The 20,389-nt window shown below is 38.6% G+C and overlaps 2 protein-coding genes across 2 annotated transcripts in view; one reads left to right on the plus strand and one right to left on the minus strand.

The window, feature by feature from the left end:
- The first annotated feature begins 3,130 nt into the window (after positions 1-3,130).
- LOC142851762 (uncharacterized) overlaps positions 3,131-20,389 on the plus strand; it is a 48,791-nt gene continuing 31,532 nt past the window's right edge. The window contains exon 1 of the mRNA XM_075975771.1: positions 3,131-3,263. Coding sequence (XP_075831886.1) covers positions 3,140-3,263 — 124 coding nt within the window. The 5' untranslated portion in view covers positions 3,131-3,139. The remainder of the gene's footprint in view (positions 3,264-20,389) is intronic.
- LOC142851756 (uncharacterized) lies at positions 7,579-20,347 on the minus strand. Its single transcript, XM_075975763.1, has 5 exons — positions 20,262-20,347; positions 14,817-14,884; positions 12,042-12,168; positions 10,587-10,682; positions 7,579-9,781 (listed from the first exon to the last, which is right to left on the minus strand). Exons 3-5 carry the CDS (start codon positions 12,163-12,165, stop codon positions 8,772-8,774), a joined length of 1,230 nt encoding a protein of 409 aa, XP_075831878.1. The 5' UTR covers positions 12,166-12,168; positions 14,817-14,884; positions 20,262-20,347; the 3' UTR covers positions 7,579-8,771.

A 20,389-nucleotide genomic window follows, 5' to 3' on the forward strand; every position in this document is an offset into this window, starting at 1 on the left:
ATTCTTCTCAGAGGCACAGGAACCTTCTTTAAAATGGACTTCAGTACAGGCCAAAACCCAAGTTTTTTATACATAGAAAAAAACGAGGTAACCTTGTACATCCTATCGGAGGACCCTGGTTTAAAATAGAAATGAAAAGAGAGAAACCTTGGAAAATGCAGAAATTGGTGACTATACTTTTGAATGACTAATGGTTCATTGAATAATTCAGAGAAGTCAGTCCCAGGTGGAATTGTTATACTGAAAACTTCTTAATTTAAATATTAGAGTTCTCTAGTAAGCAATCTAATCATGCAATTCGAATATGGGGAAAACATGGGGGCAGGGCAGCAGTGGCATGTGCCATTAGTCCCAGCACTTGGGAGGCAGACACATGCAGATCTCAATATAAAGAATTATTTAGCCTGCATGCCAGAAGAGGGCACTAGATCTCCTTATAGGTGACTGTGAGCCATCATGTGGTAGCTGGGAATTGAAATCAGAACTTCTGGAAGGGCAGCCAGTGCTCTTAACCTCAGAGCCATCTCTCCAGGCCTGATTAATTCTTTATATTTTCTTATCATGTGCATAAAGGTTATTTTAAGGTCTGCACCAGGCAGGGCCCTACCTACACAGATCCTGTGGAACACCCTGCTTTCCTCCCTCTTCTGAAGATTCTCCTCTACTCCCAACCCCTCCCTGTGCCTAAGTCTCAGGTCCCAATACCCAGAAACACATTTTACCTTGATGCTCCCATGCCCATACCTATCAGGACCCAAGTTGATCTTCCTAATGGCAATACACGGCCACCTCACTCCCTTAAGATCCGAAGAGGAGAAGGAAACCAAGGAACAAAACAGGTACTAAATTAGGACAAGACTAGATATCAGCACCTAGAATAATAATCTTCCCAATACCAGATGCCCAGATGTCAGCTCAAAAACACAATGAAAAACAGCCAGGACAATATGTCTCCACTATAGCAGCAAATCCACCACAACAGGCCCTGAAGAGAGTTGAGGCACAAATAAAAGACCTTAAAATAACCTTTATGCACATGATAAGGTCCTTAAAGAAGAAGCAAATAAATACCTTAGAGAAAGAAAAGAGACAGAAGCCTGGTGTCTTCAAACAGCAGGCTGGCTGGGCTGACTGGCTGACTTTTCCTCTGCCAGCTGGTCCCTCCTGTTGATGGATCAGGTCTACAAATTCAAGGAAAATGACATTGAAGAGACAAGACTGAAGTAATTTTAAACCCAGGCCCTATTTTGTGAGAATCTAACCTAGCAGGCACCCCATTCCAGGCTTCCCACCCCGTGTGTCCGGAACTTCCCAGAAAAGCCACAAATGGCCCCCAAACTGCCTGGCTGCAGTAAGACCCAAGGACAGCCAATCAGAAGCTAGAAAAACAAGTTTCTACAGTTACCAGGTGTTTTTGTGGAAAGTTACAAAAGTTCCCTCTTGGCTTAGAGCCAACTGCAACAGAAGTATATCTCCCACCCAATCCCGTAACACCAAGGCATGCAGATGTAGCTCCCTGCTGGCGGTTTTTCTCTTTAAAAACCCCTTGCACTGTGAGCTAGGGTCCCTCCTCCCTCATCCTCTGCTTGGTGTGTAGGATGAAGCCCCTGCTTGGGCTTTATTATTTATTATTATTTATTGTAAGGCATGGTCTCGTTGGGGATTTCCCAACTCAGGCATAACAACAAGTTTACTTCAAGTTGTGTCCCATCACCCTCTACCAACTCAACCTGGGAGGGAGAGATTCCTGAAAACCCTCCAAAGCCCTCCCTGGGGAAACAGGATTCAAGCTCCTAAGTTGTCACAATTCAGTGTGTCCTGCTGTGTTTGGTTTCCTCAGCCCTAATAAAAACCCTTCTATTACTGTGGATTCTCCCCTGTGGTTTGGTGTTTTCCCCGATGCTACATGTTGCAGTTGAGAGTTTTTTTTTCCCTTTAATTCTTCATCTGGCAGAAAAACAATAACAAACCAAAAGTGATCAAGACTCCCTTAGGCTGTAACACCACAACAGCAGAAGGTGCGCTCCACACTCCAGCCCCACAAAACTTTGTTTTGTTCTGTTGTGTTGCTGTTTTTAGTGTTGTACGCTAAAACCCAGGGCTCCCCGACTTCAAGGAATGCGCCCCATTACCCAGCTACCTCCCATTCCTTTTTGTTCTTTTCATTTCAATACAAGGCTTGTTGGCTTTCTTCCTTTCTTTTCTTTTCTTTTCTTTCTTTCTTTCTTTCTTTCTTTCTCTTTCTTTTTCTTTCTTTCTTCCTCTTCCCCTCCTTCCCCCCTCCCTCCCTCCCTCCCTCCCTCCCTCCCTCCCTCCCTCCCTCCTTCCTTTCCTCCCTCCCTCCCTCCTTCTCCTTCCTTCCTTTTCTGAGACAGGGTTTCTCTGTGTAGCCCTCCCAGGTGGTCCTGAAACTCACATTGTAGACCAGGCTGGCCTTGAACTCACAAAGAGCCACCTGTTTGTCCCACCATTTCCCAGCATGTCTAAGGCTTTCTTAAACTGTCTAGGTCAGCCTTGAACTCACCCTAAAGATAAGGCATCCTTGGAGCTGTGATCCCTGGGCCTCTGCTTGTAAGAGACAGACACCAGGTGGCCAACACGCCTCTGCTAATATTTCATTTCAAAGGCTTAGCAGTGACTTTCCATGTGAATTTCTTCTAATTATCTCAAAATAAAAAGAATCAAAATGAATGTTTTACTCAGGAGTAAGTTTCTATATCAAGCAGACCTGTGTGTGAAATCACAGGTAAAGTGACCAAAAATAACTAATAAATGTAATAGACATTACTGTAAGGTCTCCACTCACATCCAAACACCTTAAGAGCAGCCTGACACCCAGCGTATCTCCCTCTAGCGGCAGAGACTACAAGTTTCAATTCTTTCTCATGGTAACAGGCCTTCTCCTGGAATCTCTGTATATAGTCACTCAACCATTGTGACTTCACAAGCAAGGATAGTCGAGGCACCTTCTGACTTCTTCCTGCACATGTTCTACCCTCTCACGGTTTACCTCAGGTAAAAGCACCAGAACATAACACCTATTGGTATTACTATTACTATTAATAGTTTTAATTAGTTATATTAATGGTTTAAATTAGTTTATTGTGTGGTTTTCATTCATTGATCTTTATTTCAGAGCATGTTGTCATTCAAGGATGTGGCCATTGATTTCTCTGCAGAGGAGTGGGAATGTCTGGACTCTGCTCAGTGGAGTCTGTACAGGGATGTGATGCTGGAGAATTACAGCAACCTGGTGTTCCTGGGTGAGGATTGTGTCCAGAGTGAATTCCTAAGTCACTGTCTGCCTGTAACCTCCTTCTCTAGACCCTCTCATGGGAGCTTGCACTTTATTTTTTTTAAGATTTATTTATTTATGTATACAGTGTTCTGCCTGCATGTATGCCAGCAGGCCAGAAGAGGGCACCAGATCTCATATGGGTGGTCATGAGCCACCAATGTGGTTGCTGAAAATTGAACTCAGGGCCTCTGGAAGAGCTACCAGCCCTCTTAAGCACTAAACATCTTTCCAGCTGTCTCTACAGTTATTTATTGTGTCCTTCCCCCCCCCCCTTATAAGTACAATAGCAGGATAAAAGTGTTAATTCTCTTTTTCGTACAATGTGTTCTGCTAGGGTGCACAAGACTATTTCTTTTCTTCTATTTATGTTGGCTTGGTTTGTGGCATGAAATGTGGTCCATAGAGAAGATATCTATGCCAGTGAGTAGAATGTGTATCCTTATCTATTGTGTGGAATGTTCTGCAATTATCTTGTAAACCCAGTCCATACCTTGGAGGGTCCTTTGCACATTGTTTTGAGGACCTGTCTAGATGTGAGAATGCAATCTTGAAATGTCCTGTTTTCATCTTCCCTGAACTGTTTGGTCTTCCATGTCTGTAGTGATATCTGATGGTTTTTGTAGAAACATTTGTGTTACTTGTGTCCATTTTTATGTACATGTAGTGGCTTTCTTCATTTCTTCTGATTAGTTTTCTGTCTGTAGTCTCCTCATCTGTTAGGATTACTCATTCAGGATTTTGTAGCTTCATTTGCTTTATGGTTTGATGACCTGGTCCAACAGATCATTCTTCATGGACCAGGAGATGAGAAGATAAAAAGGAATGTAGAGAAGACCGGGTTGGCTAAAGAAACTCCATTTTCTGCTAGGCAGGTGCCCACTAGACATTCGTCTCTGGAAGATAAGTTTCCAGGAACCCTACACACAACAAATGTACAGCCATGACTATCTGAGTGTTGTGATATGACTGACTGCTTTTTGGCTTCTGTAACTGCTTGTGCCGAAATCTGAAGACAGATCTGAGGTCACTTTGACTACCTAACCTGGGCAGAGCAGAGCAGCTCTATGGCCGCTTGTGCAGATGCTCAAGGTCTTCTTGTGGTTTTTGCCTTTAAATATCCTTCCTTCACTCCCCTTCAGATGACAATCTCATGTCTGTCAGAGAGTGTTGCTCTGCTAGCAGCTTTAACAAAATTACCTAAATTATGTAGTTCAGATCATGGTCTTTTCCCATGGGTCACAAACTCCATAACAAAGATAAGAAAGTTTGGGGTCAGACGGTCTTGCATAAGCTACACCTTATTCCAAGCAAACTTATTAAGAAATATGACATTTTATATACTCTTAGCAGAGGGATAAATGGACAAAGTCAGCAGAAACTATTGTACAGTGGGAAAAAGTCGGCAGGAATCTAAACAATGTTGAACAAAGGGAGCACACAGTATCTCAGGAATTTTACAGACAGAGCACACAACAGTCTTAGGACTGATAACCACATACCTGTGGGAAGTGTTGGGGTCTCAGGATCTGAAGACACAAGTCCCCCAAGGTCATGGCCCCAAGCTCTTCCACTTGTATTTCTGGTCTTGGAGAAGGAACTGTGTTTCTTTTTTATACAGCAAGTCTGCAGGGAAAAGCTCCCCATGGTCTGGCTCTGAACCAATACTGACTCTGCCAAGCATGTACCTGGTTTTGAGGAGGCCAGGGCCTTTTCCATGTATTGGGACCTCAGGGAATCCCTTGGTTGATCAGATTTGATCACCAAGCAAAGAGAATTATCACTTAGGAGGAAAGGTCATCTGAGGATAAGAATCACTGAATATTAAATGGAATAATAGTCATGACTCACTTAATAATCAAGCTGGCTTTGGAGTTGGACAAGGGCTCTGTCCTTCTTTAAATCCAAGCATGTTTTTAACAGAAAAATTCAGAATTTCTGTCTCATACCACAAGCTGTTACATTTAGGGCAGAACGAAGAAAGGATTTAGAAAAAAATTTACTTTATCCACACCTATTTTTGTCTCTATTTTACCTTTCATTGAATATATGTCTGTATAAAGTGTTTAAGTTTTGCACAAGGAATAATGAATTTTCCCACAGCAATCTTGGAAGATTCTAGGAAGAAGAGGGGATCCCACAACAACAACCCAACCTGGTTGATGTGATATCATGATGCTGATAGCACTACTATAAGACCTATTTTGGGTACCAGGTTCTCAACATGGTTCCAACTTGGTTACCTGAAATGGTGCACTTTTTTTTTTTTTACAATGTTCTGGTCAGAACTCAAAATAGGAACTTCAGAAAAACCCTACCGAATACTCAGGGGTTATTTACAATTATACCTCACAGTAATCTTGAAACTTAACCATCATTTTACTTTCACAGGATCCCAAAGAAATAACACCCCCATGATAGCTGGAAGTAATTCTAGAAGACATCGTTCCCTAACCCAACAAAGTTTGTCCTCAGGGTGAGGGACATCATTTAGGGGTTGTTTATAATTGGTATAGGGTTGGGGTGGAAATTATGTAGGCTCAGGGATCTCTTTGAAAAAGAAAAAGGTAAATTGGATGGGATAATAGATTAGTGTGAGCTTACTTACATTAATAGTATACTGAGAAATAGAGTGAATACATATGAGCTATCAGTTATAGGCAATTTACATTGATATAGATTCTTGTATATTGATACAATTTTAGTATATATTTATCATATTACAATATACATTTGTACCTCTGATCAAGATACTTATACATTGTTTACATTTTGAGGTCCTTGTCCTAATTTGTTACAGTTAAAGATTGTTTAATATTCCAATATGAAGCCTTAGTCTTTAATTTATATAGATATTAAGAATTATAGGTCAATAGTCATCCATGTTTGTCATACTTTTTGGATACATATAGATTGTATTCCACATAGATAGTTAATCTTCAACCACTTCTAAGAGTTGTAGAGTAGGGCATTTAAATAACTTAGGGCTCTATTGTCATGAGACATGATTGTTCCGGGCAGCACCAATGTTTTTCCTAGAGAATGTCGAGCACTGAAGACACTCCACTTGGAGCTTGTTTTCTTCTTGGCAAAACTGGCTTTTGGGCAAGGAACTGCCCATGCATCAACTACTGACCAAATGCACAATGTCCAGACAGGACAAGCAGGATACAAGAAAAAAGACTGTCAAATCTTGCCAAGACAGGGTGACACAGTTTTGAAAAATTTCTTGCCTCTGATAATGGACTGTCAGTTACTCTACGCCTTATCCAAACTTCGCTGCTGCAACACTGCAAATGAGACTGGGTGATTGTGCAGGTAGCCAGTTTTCTCTGCTTTTGTTGCACATTTCGGAAGTTGCTTGATTGCACTTCCTGCATACTCAAGTAGTATTTTTTCCCTTCTCAGGTCTTTGATGGGATTGAAGACTAGATATTTAAGGCAGACTGTGGTGGTGCATGCCTTTAACCATAGCACTCAGGAGGCAAAGTCAAGTGGATCTCTGTAAGTTCAAAGTTAGACTGGTCTATAAGAGCTAATTCCAGGACAGACTCCAAAGCTACAGAGAAACCCTTTCTTGAAAAAAACAAAACAAAACAACAACCAAAAAGACTATATAGTTGTAATTACTTTCCTCACATGACTTTGCCAAGTTATTTATAAGACTTAAACTCCCTAGGATAGGATAATTATTGAAACATTTATCACGTTTCTTCTTTGACATAGTTTATGCTGGTTCTTATTCTAATTTTTATACTCTTTATTTGTTTTTATTGTATATAATTTTGTATCAAGCTTAGAACTCTCTTATTTAAACAAAATGGAGAGGTGCTTTCGGAAATCCTACAACCAGTAGCCTTTAAGTTACCCCCACACCTGGGCATGACCTCTTATACTATAAATGCTGATGTAAAGCATGCATTTTCTCTCTCTTCCAGCTGCTGTATTCAGCTCCTGTTCCATTTGTGCAGAGGACTGGGATCCGCGAGTCTACCCCTAAATAAAAACCCTTTATTAAACTCAATTCTGAGCAAGTGCAGATTTCTTCATTTTAACATTTGTATTATGGACCCAAACAGCTTTAGTAATCAGTCAATAAAAGCAACAAAAACACAGCAGGATATGCCACAGTGTCACCCCTATCTGAAGGGTTTCTATCCAGAATATTTTTGATATATTTTAGGTAATATAGAAGTATAAAACATAATATTTCATGATTATTTGGACACTTGTATTATTTAACTGCAATTTGAACTACCTTGTCTTGAGAAACACTCGAAAGATTATTAAAGAGTTTTTTATTTTGAACATTTTTGGCAGTATTGGCATTTCTCTTGAGCATGAATTATCAGGTGTTTCAAAAGTTCTAAGTAAGTGCAAAAGATTTGGCACACTCTTCACAGGGTTTTTCTCACAAGTGTATTCTTTGATGTTGTTTAAGACCAAAGACGGCTGGAAGGCCTTGCCATTCTCCACAGTCACAATGTGTCTCTCCAGTATGAATAATCTGGGACCGAGAACATGCTACGAAAGCTCTAAATTCTTTGTCACAGTCTTTACACTTGTAGGGTTTCTCTCCAGAATGAATTGATTGATGTTCCTTAAGTTTCTGGTATAGTTAGTTTTCCACATTCTTCATATTTGGAAGGTTTCTTCCAATGTGAGTGAATTTGTGCTGAGTTAGGTATGACATTTTACACAAGGCTTTTCCACATTCTTCAGACTTGTAGGGTTTTTTTCCAGAATGGATTATGAAATGAGCAGAAAGAATCTGTGACATTTTAAAGATCTTGCCACATATTTCATATTTGTAGGGTTTCTCTCCTATATGAATGCTTTTGTGTTCTGAAAGTAATGATGGAAAGTGGAAGTCTTTGCCACGTACTTCTCAGTTTTAGGGTTCTTTCCTGTATGAATGCTCATATATAGGTAGTCCTGACGAGTAATTGAAGGACATGCCACACATTTAACACATCTATAATTTCTCTCCTATATGAAAGCTCTTCTGTACAGAAAGTCATGATGGAATATAGAGGCCTTTCTACATAGTTGTATGATTTCTTGCCTGTATGAATTCTCTCAAATACTTTAAGGAATGATGCAGCAGGGAACCATGACACACGCTTCCCACTTCCAGGGTTCTATCCTGTATGATTTCTCTTGTGTCTAGAGAGTGCTGATGGAGAATCGAAATCCTTGCCACACTTTACAATTTTAACGTCTCTCTCCTGTATGAATGCTCATATATTTAGAATGTTATGACAGATCAGTAAAGGCCTGACCACATACTTCACATTTGTAGGGTTTCTCTTCTATATGAATCCTCTTGTGTAGAGAAAGTTGTGATGGAATATAGAAAGCTTTGTCACATACTTGACACTTGAAGGGATTCACTCCTGTATGAATGTTCTAGTGTTCAGACTTGTGATGCAACATAGAAGTCCTTGACACATACCCGACACTTGGAGGGTTTCTCTCATGTATGAGTTTTTTTGTGTGCAGAAAGTCCTGATCGGCTCTTGTAGGCTTTGTCACATACTTGACACTCGTAGGGTTTCTCTCCTGTATGATCCCTCTTGTGCACAAAAAGTCCTGCTCGACTATTGTAGGTTTTGCCACATAACTCACACTTGTAGGGTTTCTCTCCTATATGAATCCACATATGTGCAGAAAGTCCTGATCGACGACTGTAGGCTTTGTCACATATACTACACTTGTAGGGTTTCTCTCCTGTATGAATCCTCTTGTGTACAGACAGGACTGGTTTACTTTTGAAGGCCTTGCCACATACTTCACACTTGAAGGATCTCTCTGACATATGAATTCTCTTGTGGTCAGAAAGTCGTGATGGGAAATAGAAGGCTTTCCCACATACTTCACACTTGTAGGGTTTCACTCCTGTATGGATTTTCTTGTGTAGAGAGAGTTTTGATGGAAAACAGAAGGCCTTGCCACATACCTCACACTGGTAGGGCTTCTCTCCTGTATGAATCTTACTGTGTATAGAAAGTTGTGATGGATAATTGAAGGCCTTGCCACATGCTTCACACTTGTAAGGTTTTTCTGCTTTATGAATTCTCATGTGTTCAGAAAGTTGTGATGGTGAACAGAAAGATTTGCCACATATTTCACACTTGTAGGGTTTCACTCGTATATGAATTCTTTTGTGTAGAGAAAGTCGTGATGGAAAATAGAAGGCCTTCCCGCATACTTCACACTTGTAGGGTTTCTGTCCTGTATGAACAATTTTGTGTTTTGAAAATAACGAGGGAACATGGAAGGCCTTGCCACACACTTCACAATAGTAGGGTTTCTCTCCTGTATGAATTCTCCTGTGTATACAAAGTAATGATGGAGAACGGAAAGTCTTAGCACATTCTTCACACTTATATGGCTTCTTTTTTAGATTAATTTTCTGGTGGCTAATAGGTTGTGAATTCCAAGGAAGGGCTTTGCCACATTCTTTGCCAGTAGACTGTTTGTTTCCTGGTGAGTAAAGGTTGAGAAATTAATGAAACCTGAGCAAATTCTGTATATTTATGTTTATTTTTAAAAACAGATGCTTTGGCTCAGACATGTATTTTTTAATATTAATACCATTACATTCAATATTCTAAAGATGTATTCAGTGCATCCTAATTAAAACCACCATGATAGGTTGAAATTACATAACCAGAAGTGAAAGACAAAACAGGACAACATAGACCACAGAAACAAATGAGTATAAACAACGTCAAACATGTAGGGAAGGCATAGCATCCACCATTAAGAAAACAAACTATGATACTAATTTAAATGAGACACTTAAACACATATAGAAATTTTATGTCCAGATGAACACAAAGTATAAATGTAGTCCAAGTTGGAAGACACATAATTTAATAGTTCATATATATCCCAAGTGCTTAGATTTTGAAGGTATGAAAATTTGGTTGAATGCATAGAAAATAGTGCCTTTCAATATTAAATAATATATTTAAAGGATTGAAGACAGGAGGATTTCTGCACATCTCATGTATGAGGATCTACTGACCAAATTATAAAAAATACATAGTGTTTCTGTAGAAATTACAGAGCTTAGTCAGTTACTGTAGACAGAGGCTGATCTAATGGTAGAAGGACAAAGCATAACAGAATCAGAGCTCCAGGAACATCCTCTTCTCACAGTAAACTACGAAAGGGGATCCTTTACACCGTATGTCCATCAGAACATTGTGAGTTAATGTTGCTGATAAAGCCTCCTTTTCTGCAAATCTCTCACCCTGGCCTCTGTCCCCTCATTCCTACACACCTGTTTCCATGGCAGCTGCTGCTAATCTCTTCATGTCTGAAGGTCCTTGTCCTTGCTCCAAAAATGTGACCAGGTATGGCTTAGAGGAGGCAAGGCCTGTTTATGGAAAAAGAGAACATTATTATTAGTGTATTCTCCTAGGAATCACATGTCCTGTCTAGGACTGTATATATAAGGAAAGAATGGATATAATCAATGATTACAGTAGATTAGGTCTTTATGAATTTCCTGATGGGGCCATCAGAATGCATAGGAGGAAATGAAGATGTGCAGGTACTGAGGTTCATGCTCCCCAGTTGCAAAAAAAATATTAAAATCAAAGGGTGTGATATTTTTTTTTAACATGGATGCTTCCCACTCATGCCCCTTACTTTATAACATTACCCCAATATAAAGGGTACGTCTAAAAACAAAGGGAAGGTATTATGAACAAGAGAAGAAATAAAATCGTTGTAGGCATATGAATACTCTCCTTAAGTTCCCTAAAATTTGTCCCATAAATTTCATTGTTTGAAGCACAAGCACCCTTGAGATACTATAGAAAGAAATCAAGTTTGATGCTGACAGTTAATTAAGAGTTTACCATGGAAGAGTCCCTCACCTATGTGGTAGAATATTACTTCAATGTATGTTGATTTTGTTCATCCTCTGGAACATGTGATTAACGATGGAAACATATGTTACATTTGTTTGACTAAATCAAATTCACTTGTGCTCAGGATGCTGAGTCAGCAATGAGCTGACTGGAAGAGGTAGGAAGGAGCCAGGTGGAGAAGGGCTTTTAAGTCCGGGTGTGGAGAATAATGAGAGCTTTTTTGTAGACACAGCAAGGAGAGGAGGTGAGCTATTTGCTATTATTTCCCTCTGCGGAGAGGAAGTGCACCTCAGTTTCTGAATCTTTTTTTTTTATTTTTAAATTTATTTATTTATTTATTTATTAAGGATTTCTGCCTCCTCCCCTCAACCGCCTCCCATTTCCCCCCCCTCCCCCGATCAAGTCACCCTCCCTCATCTGCTCGAAGAGCAATCAGGGTTCCCTGACCTGTGGGAAGCCCAAGGACCGCCCACCTCTATCCAGGTCTCCAAAGGTGAGCATCCAAGCTGCCTAGGCTCCCCCAAAGCCAGTATGTGCAGTAGGATCAAAAACCCACTGCAATTTTTCCTGAGTTCTCAGTATTCCTCATTGTCCTCTATGTTCAGCCAGTCCGGATTTATCCCATGCTTTTTCAGACCCAGGCCAGCTGGCCTTGGTGAATCTTGAGTTCCTTAGAAGGACAGAGATTTATACAAGTTCCCTTCATAGCTTTCAAAGAGGCTGTGCATGAGGGAACAGAATTCCCTCAGGCTGCAGCTCCTGTGGCACAACCACTGCTGATATATGCTGGGAATTGTAGTTCCTGATTAGGAGAGTCAGGGCTTAAAAGGCAACAATGATTTAAAAATAGGACAACCCACCCAAGAACACAAGGTTGCTGAAATTCTCCAACATCACATCCCTGTACAGATTCCACTGATCAGGGTCCAGCAATTCCCACTCCTCTGCAGAGAAATCAATGGCCACGTCCCTGAATGACAGCATTTCCTGAAATGAAGAAAATGAATAAACACTATGTATTATACTAATTAAAACCGCAATAAAAGCACAAATAACAGGAGGCATCTGTATTCTGGATATAAATCTAAAGGTCACCAATAGTGAGAAGAGAGCTGGAAGCCCTTCTGACATAGGTAAAAAATATCCGTAAACAAGTCTGATGCAGTGTTGTGATGTTGACAAAATTCATCATTAAGGACACTGAATGACAGGAGATCCTAGAAACTCCAAGGGATATTTTAGTCATAAAAACCATAAAATCAAGAATGAGTATCATGAAAAGAGGACTGTTCTGTCTGGAGAGATGGTTTAGTAGTAAAAAGCACTAACTGCTCTTCCAAAGGACCTGGAGAGGATTCTCAGGAGGCAGGATTCTCATGGCTGCTCACAACTGTCTGTAACTCTAGTTCCATAGGATCAGACAACGCCTTATACAAGGACACTAACATTACAACCATGCATACAACCTGAAACAAAGCAGGTTATTAGCTTCTTAAGTAATGCTGTTGGATAGTTTATAGATTCAGTCCTTGATTGGTAAAGAACCTCAGTGATTATCACACCACAAAGAAAATGCAGGATGGATATCTCTTCTGTACTAATAATTGGCAGGTTGCAGTGTCATCTTACTCAGGATCTATAATCACTGTGTGGTTTGAACAGGCATGGCCCCATAGATTCTTGTGTTTGAATGCTTGGCCCATGGGAAGTGGCATTATTAAGAGGTGTGGCATTGCTGGTGTGTCACTGTGGAGTCAGGCTTTGAGGTCTTATACATGCTCAAGCCAAACCCAATCCTTGGCTGCCTCTCAGGTCCTTTTCCAGCACCATGTCTGTGTGCATGCCACCCACCATGATGATAACGGACTAAAATGTCTGAACTATAAGCTCACCCCAAATAAATGTTTTCCTTTATAAGAATTGCCATGATCATGGAGTCTACTCACAGCAACAGAAACCGTAACTAAGACGATCACTATCCAAAGGATACCTAAGATTTTTTAAAAAGTACTCCATAGGTTTTGCCTAAAATCACATCTAAAAATCTAATAGTTATTATGTTTAATGTTTCTATATATGGCTTTCTGAAAAAACAAGGGGGCCTAAATTTTATATACAAATTCTGCATACCCCACAGGAAATATTTTACCCATTCCTGCATTGTACAGCTCAACAATCAAAAGTTGCTAATATCAATCAACTTTAAGTATTTTGCAACCACTGACTATTTTGACTAAACTCATGTACAAATGGCACATGGAGCATAGAAATATCTATCTCTTCGCTATAAATTCTTAATCTAAGGATTAATAAATTCATTGGTATGGTGAAAAAAAACCATAGCAAAAATTTAGCTTGATGCTTATAAAAATATGCTGATAGTTAAACCTATTAATAAGAAATTTTTATTTACTACAGTATACTACACATATGATTCAACTCTTGTTCAGGAATATAGGACTATAACAAAACACTGCAATAATAGAAATTTTTAAATAGTAGTGACGTGGTTTGCTTCCATCTGGACTGATGACCTCATCAGGGTGAAAGCAACCATGTGTTCAGAAGTCATCTTTAGAAAAATTGAAGAACACATGCCATATGACTTCACCATCATTTGGATTGAGATGACCATGATGTATGAAACCACCTACGCAGCACCTATAAAACTTCCTAGTACAACTGTCCCCTTTAGGTTTTATTGTAATTTTTTATAGACCAAACTGTCAACAACAGGTCTCTAATGTATTTTAGATTAGAATGGATTTTATATACCATTAAATTCCTAAGGTGGTTATTCAAGTTGACAAAAAGCTGACTGAGAGATGTATGTCAACAGTTTAGGTCATTGTTAAGTGTAAGTTTAACCACTTATCTCTTTGTTGACACTAGACTTCTAAAATTTTTAAAATAAAAAACAAGATATGTTTTATAAGTGAGACCTAAATTCCTAATGTCTACTCAGGCTAGCAGAAACCAACGTAAAGAAATATGACTAGCATTTTTGTCTTTATGAACTACAACTGCATTTTAAAGTTTTACTTCAATGCTAAGGGATCTTGAATTCAAAATTTTAAGGCTCAAGCTTAATAGGGATAAAACTGTAAAATCCTCATCTTATAGAAGCTACTTTCTTATTATAAATTGTGAAAGATAATTAAAACACACACGTTAATGGTCAGTCACCTTAGAGATGATTCAATTGTTCCATGTGCTCAAAACTATGTAGTTAAACGTAGCAAAAATGTAATTCATTTATGAGAACAAGTTTTAGTCTTCCATACATATTGTCAAATAGAGAAGTAAATACAAAGAAAGTTTGTGTAAATTCAGGCACACTTAATAGATGATCCTCAAAATCCTTAGAGATCCATTGAATATGACATTTAAAACATTTATTGACACAGAGCCCATCTGGATTATACTTCCTGCTCTAACTTTTTTTTCTCAGATCTCTGATGTTGAAGGAAAACTGTAGAGTTATCCACTTAACAGCAACAACAACAAAATTAATGAATAAATACCATGCCTCTTTATTTTGGATTTTTGAGACAGGGTTTCTCTGTAGCTTTGGAGCCAGTCCTGGAACTAGCTCTTGTGGACCAGACTGGCCATGAAGTCAGAGATCTACTTACCTCTGCCTCTCAAGTGCTATGATTAAAGGTGTGCACCACTGCAGTCTTGCTAATACTGATGTTCTTTCCTGGCACAAAAATTTAAAATAACAAAGTAATCAGATTTGAGATAGAAATGAAAAAACTAATAAGGAGTGAAAGGAATTTATAAAAATTTTAAAAGTATTTCCTCTGGGCAATATGATGCTTAAGAAATGCAAAGATAATGGCATGTTCTCGAAATTTCCTTAGAGGCCAAAAAGGTTGAACAGAAATTACAAGTTTAGAAGTTAAATTTTCTTCAGATTTTCACCTCTAGTTATTTTTGATACAGCCTGAGAATCTGTTCCATCAGACAATCTTCAGAATGCAGTAAAAATGAATGCCTGCCGGCTAGAACAGTTATGCATTGAGATTGTTCACATTTTTATCATTTACAATATCAGCTGCATATATACTTTAATATTTACTTGAAAAACTTCAGAATTTTCTATTTTTCTCACAACTTCTATGTATCCTGTTATCTAATATGAAGGAATTCCTGAGCTCCAAATAAAATTGTCATAAATATTAAAGACTTATAAGTGATCAGACACTGGCAAGGGAGGAGATTAAACACCTACACTCTAAGAAAGGAATCATTTTCTACAGTATAAAGGCATTATTTTATTCCAAGCTTCTAGTACACAACTGGTAATAAAGAGATGAGTCTCTCTACGTATGGAACCTTCTCTGTGGTCAGTTTTGCAGAGATCTGTAATAAAATTCACTATGCAGTTATTAAGAGACCATGGATGCCAGCTCAGACTATTATACCCAGCAAAACTTTCAATCACAAGAAGGACAAAACAAGAATTCCATGACAAATCTAGATTTCACCAATACCTAGCCACAAACCCAGACCTACATAAAATACAAGAAGTAAAATTCCAACCCAAGGAAGTTAGCTACACCTACAAAAACACAGACAATTGATACCAAATACCAAAGAAGGGAAAAGGCACAAATTAACATCACCAATAATGAAAACTAAATTAACAGGAGATAACAATCACTGGTCATTACTATCCCTTAATGTAAATGGACTCAACTCACCTATAAAAATGCCCAGGCTAACAGATTGGATACAAAAACAGAATCCATCCTTCTTCTGCATACAAGAAACACATCTCAACCTCAAAGACAGACATTGTCTCAAAGTAATGAGTTGGGAAAAAATACACCAATCAAATGGACAAGCGGTGTAGCTATCCTAATATCTAACAAAACAGACTTCAATTAGTCAAAAGAGACAAAGAAGATCATTTAATATTAGTCACAGGAAAAATCCATCAAGAAAAAAATTTCAATACCGAACATCTATGCCCCATATACAAGGGCACCCTCATATGTCAAAGAAACACTTCTAAAGTTTAAATCATACATTAAACTCCACACACTAATAGTGGGAGACTTCAACACTCCCCTCTCACCACTGGACAGGTCATTCAGACAAAAATTGAAAGAGATATAAGAGAACTAACAGATGGTATGACTAAAATGGACTTAACAGACATCTATAGAATATTCCATCCAAACAGAAAAGAATATACCTTCTTCTCAGCACCTCATGAAACCTTTTCAAAAATTGACCACGTAGTTGGCAACAAAACAAACCTCAACAAATACAAAAAAGTTGAAATAACCCAATGTACCTTATCAGATCACCATCGTTCAAAACTAGAAGTCAACAGCAATACTAATTCCAGAAAACCCACAAACACATGGAAATTAAACAATGCTCACCTGAATCATCAATGGGTCAAAAATGAAATAAAAGGGAAAATTAAAGACTTCCTAAAATTCAATAAAAATGACCATACAACATATCCAAACTTATGGGACACAACGAAATCAGTGTTAAGAGGCAAGTTCATAGCACTAAATGCCTACATAAAGAAGCTGGGAAAATTCCACACTAGTGAATTAACAGAACATTTGAAAACTTTATAACAAAAAGAAGCAACCACACCTAAGAGAACTAGATAGCAGGAAATAATCAAATTGAGAGCTGAAATCAACAAAATAGAAACAAAGAAAACAATATAAAGAATCAATGAGACAAAGAGTTGGTTCTTTGAGAAAATCAACAAAATAGATGAATCTTTATCCAAACTAACCAAAAGGCAGAGAGAAAATATATCCAAATAAACAAAATCAGAAATGAAAAGGGGGACATAACAACAGACATGGAGGAAATACAGAGGATCATCAGGTCATATTTTGAAGACCTGTACTCCACAAAATTGGAAAACTTAAAGGAAACGAACAACTTTCTGGATAAATATCACTTACCAAAATTAAATCAAGATGAGATAAGCAAATTAAACAGACCTATAACTGCTGAAGAAATAGAAACAGTCATCAAATCTCCCAACCAAAAAAAAAAGCCCAGGACCAGATGGTTTCAGCTCAGAATTCTACAAGATTTTCAAAGAAGAACTAATGCCAACACTCCTCAAATTATTCCACACAATAGAAACAGAAAGAACATTGCCAAACTCTTTTTATGAGGCTACAATTACCCTGATACCCAAACCAAAGAAAGACATTACTAAGAAAGAGATTTACACACTCAAGAACATTGATGTAAAAATACTAAATAAAATACTGGCAAATCAAATCTAAGAAACACATCAGAACCATCATCCATGACCAAGTCGGCTTCATCCTACAGATGCAGGGATGGTTCAACATACAAAAATCTGTCAACATAATCCACCATATAAACAAGCTGAAAAATACAAACCACACGATCATCTCATTAGATGCCGAAAAAGCTTTTGACAAAATACAACATCCCTTCATGATAAAGGTCTTGGAGCGAGTAGGCATACAAGGAACATACCTAAACACAATTAAGGCAATATACAGCAAGCCAACAGCTAACATCATACTAAATGGAGAAAAACTCCCAGTGATTCCACTGAAATCAGGAATAAGACAAGGTTGTTCACTCTCTCCATATCTATTCAATATAGTTCTTGAGGTCCTAGCTAGGGCAATAAGACACCAAAGGGAGATCAAGGGGATAGAAATTGGAAAAGAAGTCAAACTCTCACTGTTTGCTGATGATATGATAGTTTACATAATTGATCCCAAAAATTCTACCAAGGAACTTCTACAACTCATAAACACTTTCAGCAATGTAGCAGGATACAGGATTAACTAAAAAAACTCATTAGCCCTCCTGTACACAGATGATAAAAGGGCTGGGGAAGAAATCAGAGAATCAACATCCTTCACAATAGCCACAAATAGCATAAAATACCTCGGAATAACTCTAACCAAACAAGTGGAAGACTTGTACGACAAGAACTTTAAATCTCTGAAGAAATTGAAGAAGACACCAGAGAGTGGAAAGATATCCCATGCTCTTGGGTAGGCAGAATTAATATAGTAAACATGGCAATCTTATCAATAGCAATCTTCAGATTCAACACAATGCTCATCAAAATCCCAGCAAAATTCTTCAAAGACCTCGAAAGAATGGTAGTCAACTTCATATGGAAAAGCAAAAAACCCAGGATAGCCAGAAAATCCTGTACAATAAAAGAACTTCTGGAGGCATCAAAATCCCTGTCAGGGCCCACAAATCCCTGACTTCAAACTCTACTACAGAGCTACAGTACTGAAAACAGCCCGGTATTGGCATAAGAACAGATAGGAGGACCAATGGAACCAAATAGAAGACCCGGACATCAATCCGCACATCTTGGAACATCTGATCGTTGATAAAGAAGCAAAAAAAAAATCAAATGGAAAAAAGAAAGCACATTTAATAAGTGGGGCTGGCATAACTGGATATCAACATGTAGAAGAATGAAAATAGATCATACCTATCACCACACACAAAACTCAAGTCCAAATGGATCAAAGACCTCAATATAAAGCCAGCCACATTGAACTTTATAGAAAAGAAAGTGTGAAATACACTTAAACGCATTGGCATAGGGAATCACTTCCTAAATATAAACCCAGCAGCACAGACACTGAAACAATTAATAAATGGGACTTCCTAAAACTGGAAAGCTTCTGTAAAGCAAAGGACATGGTCAACAAGACAAAACGACAGCCTACAGAATGGGAAAAGATCTTCACTAACCCCACATCAGACAGAGGTTTGATCTCCAAAATATACAAAGAACTCAAAAAACTGGACACCAAAAGATCACATAATCCAATAAAAAAAATGGTGTACAGACCTAAACAGAGAACTCTCAACAGAGGAATCTAAAACGGCTGAAAGACACTTAAGGAAATGCTTAACCTCCTTAGTCATCAGAGAAATGCAAATCAAAACAATTCTGAGATTCTATCTTATACCTGTAAGAATGGCCAAAATCAAAAACACTGATGACAACTTATGCTGGAGAGGTTGTGGGGAAAAGAGAACACTTCTGCATTGCTGGTGGGAATGCAAACTGGTATAACCCTTTTGGATGTCAGTGTGGCAATTTCTCAGAAAATTAGGAAACAACCTTCCTCAAGACCCAGTAATACCACTTTTGGATATATATCCAAAGCATGCTCAATTGTATCACAAGGATATGTGCTCAACTATGTCCATAGCAGCTTTGTTTGTCATAGCCAGAACCTGGAAACAACCTGAATGGCCCTCGAACAAAGAATAAGGAAAATGTGGTACATTTATACAATGGAGTACTACACAGCAGAAAAAATAACGACATCTTGAATTTTGCAGGAAAATGGATGGCGCTAGGAAACATTATTTGGAGTGGGGTAACCCAGACCTGGAAAGACAATTATCACATGTACTCTCTCTTAGGTGGTTCTTTAATATAAGGCAAAGAAAGTCAGCCTACAAACCACAATCCCAGAGAACTTAGACAACAATACGGACACTAAGAGAGACTTACATAGATTTAATCTACATAGGAAGTAGAAAGTATAAAAAGACAAGATCTCCTGAGTAAATTGGGAGCATGGGGACCTTGGGGGAGGTCTGAAGGGGGGAGGGAAGAGGCAGGAAGGGGAGCAGAGAAAAATGTAGAGCTCAATAAATATCAATAAAGAAGTATAAAAAATAAAATATACCCTAAAAATAAAATAGGTATTAAAACAAGGCCTCTTCCACGTGATACAAGTGCTTTATCACTAAGTGGGCCCCTCTCTCTTTGGTCCTTTGCCATTTGGGACATGGAGTTGTGAGCTTTCTGTCTCAAGCCCCGGAGGATCTGAGATTACAGAACATTTCCAGGAAACGTGGTTTCAAAAAAAGCATTCCTAAAGAGTTTGTGTGTCCCAACGTAGCTTTCTGCTCCGTTATCCTGAAGTAAAATTGTGTCAGTGTGAACTTTACTCCTGCCCTAATTTCCTAAGTACACCTGAGCTTTTTAAGTCACGACATATTGATCAGAGTAAGCAATAAAAGCAATACACATTGCCGTTAAAAGCTGAACTCACTTGGTAATCTGGGATTTCAACAGCAGCTTCATTTCCGGGATGGTCCGCCGGCAGTAAACTGTATTTAGTGTGCTCTGAGGTTTGAGGCAGTCCTTCGCATAGCCTTGTGGGAAATGTAGTCTCTCACC

This window comes from Microtus pennsylvanicus, chromosome 6, assembly GCF_037038515.1.
Source record: "Microtus pennsylvanicus isolate mMicPen1 chromosome 6, mMicPen1.hap1, whole genome shotgun sequence".
NCBI lineage: Eukaryota > Metazoa > Chordata > Mammalia > Rodentia > Cricetidae > Microtus > Microtus pennsylvanicus.

Coding starts and splice junctions, on each gene's coding strand:
- LOC142851756 (XM_075975763.1), bottom strand. CDS start 12,165: ATGCTGTCATTCAGGGACGTGGCCATTGATTTCTCTGCAGAGGAGTGG. Junction 10,683..12,041: donor CAGCAACCTTGTGTTCTTGG/GTGGGTTGTCCT, acceptor TTCCATAAACAG/GCCTTGCCTCCTCTAAGCCA. Junction 9,782..10,586: donor AGCAGCTGCCATGGAAACAG/GTGTGTAGGAAT, acceptor TTTACTCACCAG/GAAACAAACAGTCTACTGGC.